This window comes from Apiospora phragmitis (assembly GCF_038363925.1).
Source record: "Apiospora phragmitis strain CBS 135458 chromosome Unknown utg000002l:1.0-5516284.0:1.0-5523493.0, whole genome shotgun sequence".
Taxonomy (NCBI): Eukaryota; Fungi; Ascomycota; class Sordariomycetes; order Amphisphaeriales; family Apiosporaceae; genus Apiospora; species Apiospora phragmitis.
In genome coordinates, this window is record NW_027117400.1 from 1,141,946 (window position 1) to 1,149,553 (window position 7,608).

Here is a 7,608-nt window from a genome sequence, read left to right on the forward strand (position 1 = left end):
AGACTGCGGGAGTCCTGATCCCGTACCTTGCTCTGTTCATCAGCTATTGGTAGTCTGCGATCAGAAAACAATGTGTGCGTATTATGTAGTAGTAGCTAAAGTCATTAATGATCATATATATATTTCCTAATATGTTTGAGAACAAAGAACATACTCTTCATAAAATACTAATCAGTTTTGGGATAAAGTCTGTTTCTTCCGACGCCAGAATATGTCATGACATTCATTCACTATGCAAGAGCCGGTATTAAGCGTAGCAAGCAAAGTGCAAATGATGTAAGCGGATGTATCGATATATCGCCAGCATGTGACCGAAAGTCAATGGCATTGACAAATGTGTTGTCGTCAATTGAAACAGAGTTGAAATGAAGCAATTGTGCATAAGTGGAATCACCATCTACGACGTTATATCAGTTAGGCAGGCCATCTCCCGTACGTCATTGGGCCGCGAATTGCCATGCCCTGTCTGCATCCAGAGACAAGAGTAGCAAGAGTCAAGACAGTTCGTGCGGCTCCGTACCTTGTTGGACGGCCATCCCAATCCAGTCGCAGTGGGGATGAATACGCCCCTTTTTTTCCTTTTGCAGACCGACAACTCAATACTGGCAGACAGGCCACAATGACAGGATGGGGTGCATATCCTTTTGATATGGCTTTACAGTGCACTTCCCCCATAACCCAGACGGTGTGTCGCTTCTGCAGAAAAGGGCCGGAAGAGATCCTATGAGGACTGGCGTTGACCCGTTTTCTCTTCGTGATTGTGGACACGGGCACACATCCAACCGCCTACCTTGGTAATGCTTTTCTTCCTTTGCTCCTTGGATGTGCACTGCCAAGAAGTCTCCGTTCCAACCTATCACGAATGTGTGGGTAAGCGACAGAGACAGATATGCGAGATAGGTGCGGCCACCGACCGCATCGCTGCAGGCGTTCTGTTCATTTGTCACTTGGCTTTGAGATAGAGACGAAAATCATAGATTTAAATAGGTGGAAGACGTACACAGCCATCTGAGAGCACGGCAGATCTATCACGATTGGCGATGTCATGACTTGGCGGGTTGTGAAGCCAACCTGATGAGGGAGGGTATGATGTCGGTTCGCAGAAAAAGTGCGGGGATGGATGACCCCAAAAAGAAGACCCCAATGAATGAATGAGCGGAGGGCTGCACTGTTGTCGGGTCCGTTCTGGGGTCAGCTCCGTCCAATCCAAAAGAACCCCATCCCCAAACCAGTTCTAGGGTTACCAATTCGAAATCTCTTCTCGGATTGGACGCCGGTTGAATTAGTAGGTCCACCCGAGACGGATCCGGAGTTGTTTTCTTCCCCATAAATGCGTGTTCAGCGTTTCGCTGTGGCGCCGGTGCTTGAGTCGCTCGCCGGTAAGCTGGTAAGATTCTAGGCCCCGTGGACCGGATTATGCAGCAAGATAAAATTGACAGGAGGTCAAGTGCGTATATCGTATAGACCACGTGAGCCAAGGGATACTCGCTAGGGCGAAGGGAAGAGAATCGCCAGATAATCGTTCGTCTGCTCAAGGGTGTTGTTAGCTGCAGCTCAGCATGGCAATAATACCTACTTCCTACTAAGCGAACGATTTCAAACAAATAGGGCAGTCGAGTCGTAGGGGTCAAAAGAGTGCGGGGTCGGCCAGCCCTTTCCCCTTCGCCCAGACCCCAGACATGCACGAGGGATATCAGATAGCCCATAGTTTCCAGCCTCTACCCACTTCTGCTAGCCTCATTCATACAACTGTGGGGATGATATTCTAGCTAATACCAACCCCCATACCGGGCCATTACATGCGTGCACGCCTCGTTGGCTCTTAACGCCTATAGGAAACTTTATTTGCCTGGGTATCGGACCAAGGGCAAGTCGATGTGATTCGTGGCGTCTACCGTGGCCGGGCAAGGGTTATGGCCCTTGAGCCAATGGGGCGGTCATGCCAAATCCCCCATCGCCATCGGCTTCGGGCTTAAGGGAGTCGCAGCCTCTGGCCAGAGGAAAAGGAATTCTAAGGGCCCAAGGGGAAGTGATCGTGACCCATCTAAAACCCCATAATGGAATATTACCCCATTCTCGTCATCATTGCCTAGTCCCCCCTTGACGAAGCTTGCCTGCGATAAAGCCGCACACACCACAACAATTGGCGATGACCTGCGCGGCCAGCGGGCGACTAATCTCACTGCAGCAGGCCGAATTGTATCCTCGGCATCTGCAAGTTAGGTCCTCACATCTAGTCGGATACAACCTCGCTCTGGAACCCGACTGGCCCCAATCATATCCAGTAGTACAACGGACCATCGACTTGGCCTTCAACATTCTCCATACACTACACACACTACCTCGAGTTAGGCAGGCTGAAGAGACGACCCGGAACCCACATACTGTGCAGCACTGTACAGCAAGTGTATGGGTGTCTGTGTGGGTGAGTGTGTGTCGCACATTTGTTAGTGGCGGCCGTTGCGTACCTAGCTGTTGCAGTACCTGGCACCTTGCACCCTCTTCCCCGAAACCCACCAGCTTCCAGACTGTGTGTGTGTACCTGCTCTCCGGTAGCAGCTCTGGTAGACTGGTAAACGTAGACGCCTCCAATTACCCCGCTCATGCGTATTAATACATAAACCCTCAGACCTCGCAACACCTTTCTGATATCTGTCTATTCTCATACCATTCATATCCATTCCAATCCATTGACCAGCTATTTGTTTGACAATCCAGAATCAACCAAGTACGCTCCTCCGTAACGACATCACTTCACATCTTTCATCATGCCTCTGACAACCACGCTCAAGACGCCTGTCACTGGCCCCTATGAGCAGCCCACCGGCTTGTAAGTTCAAAGCACAACCCCGCACATCATTAGTGTAACACAAGCTTTGAGTTGCTGACCAACATCTCCAGGTTCATCAACAACGAGTGGGTTGAGGGTGTAGACAAGAAGACATTTGAGGTTATCAACCCCTCCACCGAGGAGGTCATCTGCTCCGTCAGCGAGGCCACAGAGAAGGATGTCGACATTGCTGTAGCGGCAGCCCGCAAGAGCTTTGAGGGCGAGTGGCGCAAAGTCACCCCTCAAGAGCGAGGCAGGCTTCTGTATAAGCTGGCCGATATCGCCGAGAAGAACACAGACCTGCTGGCTGCCGTCGAGTCGCTGGACAATGGAAAGTCCATCACCATGGCCAAGGGCGATGTTGGTGCCGTCATCGGCTGCCTCCGCTACTACGCCGGCTATGCCGACAAGATCGAGGGCAAGACTATCGATACCAACCCAGACACCTTCGCCTACACCCGATCTGAGCCCGTGAGTACCAACCCTTCAGTCATCCTGTTTTGATGATGTGAAACTAAGACATTATCTACAGATTGGTGTTTGCGCCCAGATCATCCCCTGGAACTTCCCCCTGCTCATGTTCGCATGGAAGATTGGTCCCGCTCTGTGCACAGGTAACACCATCGTCATGAAGACGGCTGAGCAGACACCCCTGTCGGCTCTCGTATTCGCCAACTTCGTCAAGGAGGCTGGCTTCCCCGCTGGTGTCCTGAACATCATCTCGGGTTTCGGGAAGGTAGCTGGTGCTGCCCTATCCTCGCACATGGACGTGGACAAGATTGCCTTCACTGGCTCCACTCTGATTGGCCGCACCATCATGAAGGCCGCTGCCTCGTCCAACCTGAAGAAGGTGACCCTGGAACTCGGTGGAAAGTCGCCCAACATTGTCTTCGACGACGCCGATATCGAGCAGACCATCTCGTGGGTCAACTTCGGTATCTACTTCAACCACGGACAGTGCTGCTGCGCTGGTTCTCGTATTTACGTCCAGGAGGGTATCTACGACAAGTTCATCGCCGCTTTCAAGAAGCGAGCGGAGCAAAACACCGTTGGTGACCCCTTCGACAACAACACCTTCCAGGGCCCGCAAATCAGCCAGCTCCAATACGACCGCATCATGCACTACATTGAGGAGGGCAAGAAAGCCGGTGCCACATGCGAGACCGGCGGTGAGCGCCACGGTGACAAGGGCTACTTCATCAAGCCTACCATTTTCAGCGACGTTACCCCTGACATGAAGATCATGCAAGAGGAAATCTTCGGCCCCGTCTGCACAGTTACCAAGTTCAAGACCGAGGACGAGGTTGTCGCCGCCGGCAACGACAGCACATACGGTCTCGCTGCCGCCGTGCACACTCGGGATTTGAACACCGCCATCCGCGTGAGCAACAACCTCCGCGCCGGTACCGTCTGGGTGAACCAGTACAACATGCTCAGCCATCAGGTAAGTGTCACTTGGAGTTTCTCTTTCTCATTCCCCACTCTTTTCGCTCTCGCTGGTATTGGTTGAGACGTGGCCATTTTGTACAGCGCCTTGATTCCAACACCCCCCTATTTTAACCCCCATCTACCACCACCATCACCACCACCGCTCCCACCCGAGTCTCTACCCAGCTTATTCTTTTACCCCTACAACGCATGGATGACCCGTCTCCACTTATTTAAGTCAATTGAGGCGTGATCACGTGCTGAGCCCCGCACTTTTCCCATTTGCCCGACCCAACCTCCAAACCCGCCTATTTTGACCCCCTGATCTCAGCTATATCATACCCTTACCTCCACAACGTTCACAACGTCCTGTACGCGCGCAATTGCTAATTTGAGGATAAAAGCTCCCGTTTGGTGGGTACAAAGAGAGTGGGATCGGTCGGGAACTCGGTGAGGCGGCCCTCGCAAACTACACGCAAAACAAGACAGTATCCATGCGCTTGGCTGGACCTCTGTTCTGATAGGATCGCGTCAGAAAGAAGGTCTATGGACCAGCTAGGTGTTCGAGTGGATCTCCAAATGTTCAAAGCAAGCGACCCCTTTATTGTATGATAGTTACTTAGTGAGGTAGGGTCTCCTTCTATACCCTTTGGGAGCTTGCAACAACTTCTTTGCCGGTCAAATACCAAGGCCAAATTGGAACAGCAACACCAATACACTGATACCCACAATTAAACCATGTCTTCCGTATACTTAAGAACAGAGATGCCCAGGTAGGATTTGCCGTATCTTAGATTCATGTCTGTTGGGTTGTTTTAGTCCAGAGTATATATAGCTGCTGGAACTCGTAGCAAAACACTTCATGAGTTAGACTGATACATATCAGGGGGCCAGTAGATAACTTCTATTGGTCAATGAATAGGTCTGTAGTGCCTGTATGCCCACATCTATTTCATGAGAGTTGATGTCCTCCCATACGATCAATTGGCCTTGCAATATTCTCGAAGACCTGCCCACCCCAGTACATACCAAATACCCCAAGAGCAGTACAGCCCCTGTCGCTGATCTCCATACCTTGGATATATCCTACAGTATGCTCGGTTCCAGTGGTGTATTCTTACACCTAAGGGTACAGTTTTGCTAGGTAGCTTGTAGCGCCTCCGATATGCATCTATCTAATCACTAAAGCCAGTTCAGCTGCTATTGAATCATGATTAGGTATCTATTGAGAAGTAGATTGCTTGACACGGGTCTTGGCTGGCTTCACGACCATCAGCTTGAAGATGTTTTTGTCAGCCTTTTTTTTCTATTTCTTTTTTTGGTAATATCTATCTTTGATATGCTTCTTGTCTAGATATTTGGCAATGGCTCGTGGGTTAGAAACACAAGGGTTGTCACATCGCCTTTATCCGTATACCGATATGGTAAAAAGTATCTACAACAAGCTAAGCACCTTATAACGTAGGTATATACCCAATCTATCAGGGAAGTAGGTTGCCTGTCACAGATCATATTAAGCTTGCGTCTTGTTCCCATCCGAATGCGAACTGCAAGGAGCATATCAATAGGTAGTGTTGTTTGGGCAGATTGCACCTGAGAAATAGCTGGAAATTAAAGATGCCCCCCTCGTAGGGAACCTTGGTATAGGTCTGTCACCCTTGCTGTCAGCTGAGTCTATTATTACCACGACTCCTTCGACACAAATACCCGGATGCGTCACACCAGTTGATTACCATTAGCGAAATACTTAATAACGATGGATCAACATGATACGTTTTGTGATAGTCACATCAAGTGACACATTACCAAAGACTGGCATCACATGAACTGGTAAGCACCCTAACCACTTAGCCGTCCTACCACATAAGCAGCCACCCAAATTGACTACCGATAAGCGAAGCCCCCTAACCCCTTTTTCGCATATAAGTCAGCATCCAACCCCCTTATTAGCAATTAGAGGATACTGCCAAAATCGTCACTTCTCGTGCTTTCTAGCCATGCCCATCCCAACCCCCGAATCCGCCATTTAGCGTGCCATTTTGGCCGTATAAGCTAGCGAGTCGGAACGTGCAGCCTCTAAAAGACTTAAGGTACCCCGAGTCACCTTGCGGGACAGAATTAGGGGCAGACCGACCCGGACCGAGTCCAAGGAGTCCGCCAGGACCCTCTCTTCCGCCCAGGAGGAATATCTTGAAACCTGGGCTATCCGACAGGCGCAGCTAGGCCTTGCCCCTAAGTATAACGTGTTCCGGCTGTTCGTCGCCCGGCTACTCAAGACAGACCAGCGCGACCTGCCCTTTGGAATCCACTGGGTAAGGAGATTTATCGCCCGTTACCCTAAGTTGAAAACTATACTAGCTATAACGATAGACTTCCGACGCGTTTATTATATATTTAAAAAGAATATTTAGCTTTTTTTCTCTATTTTAAAATAGGATTTTATTAGGGATATTTTTATTTAATTTATTTATAATATAAATAAAATTAATAATATTATAACGTGGTTTATAATTAAATCCGTTATTTTTTTTAACTTATATAATTAAACTTTAATATATAATATTTTTATAATTATAATATCGATTTAATTATAAAAAGATTATATTATTTTAATAATTTAAGCAACGCGAGAAAGTTTAAATCGAATTAATTAAAGAGTTATTTATTATAACTTAACTTAACGACGTGACTAGTACCCACCCTCGAGACGAAACTAAAATAACTTAAAGCGCTTATAAACTAATAAATAGTTATTAACTCTATTAATTAGTGCTTATAACCCCACTTATAATAATAAGAGTCTACTATACTAACCACGATAACTAATATTACGACGATAAACGTACACGGCCAACCTAGGGCAACACCTAGAGGATGGCACAAGATGGATAAATAGGAATAGACGGGCAGAAACGGCCAGTACAAGTTGGACAGATAGAACGAAGTCACGTGCCGATAAGATAAGGAGCTATAAGATCATGACGCTCTTAGGAATCTCGGAGCTACAGGATCACGACGCTCCTAGTGATCCGGGACGACGCATCACGATATATAGCGTGATCTAGCGTGGATTAATAAAGGAGGGATGAGATATATAACGACGAATATTCCCTTATATATTTTATATAAACGCTCTTTACTTTAATAATTAATTTAAATTTAAATTTAAATTTATTAATAAAATAAATAACTTTAATAAAATTATTATAAATCTTTTTTTTAAACTTATATATTTTAATTACTTTCGTTTTTTATAGCTATTATATATTATATTAATAAAAGCGAACTTTTATTATATATTTAAATACTTTTCTATATTATTAATATAAACTTTAATATATTTTATTAAG

At 47.1% G+C, this 7,608-nt stretch overlaps 1 protein-coding gene across 1 annotated transcript; it reads left to right on the forward strand.

Annotated features, from left to right (window-relative positions):
• Positions 1 to 2,768: 2,768 nt before the first annotated feature.
• Positions 2,769 to 4,779, forward strand: PG994_001197 (aldehyde dehydrogenase (NAD(P)(+)) ald5; the record flags this gene model as incomplete). The annotated part of the gene is made up of 4 exons (XM_066852606.1): positions 2,769 to 2,830; positions 2,902 to 3,301; positions 3,363 to 4,274; positions 4,663 to 4,779. 4 exons carry the CDS (start codon positions 2,769 to 2,771, stop codon positions 4,777 to 4,779), a joined length of 1,491 nt encoding a protein of 496 aa, XP_066720747.1.
• Positions 4,780 to 7,608: the final 2,829 nt, after the last annotated feature.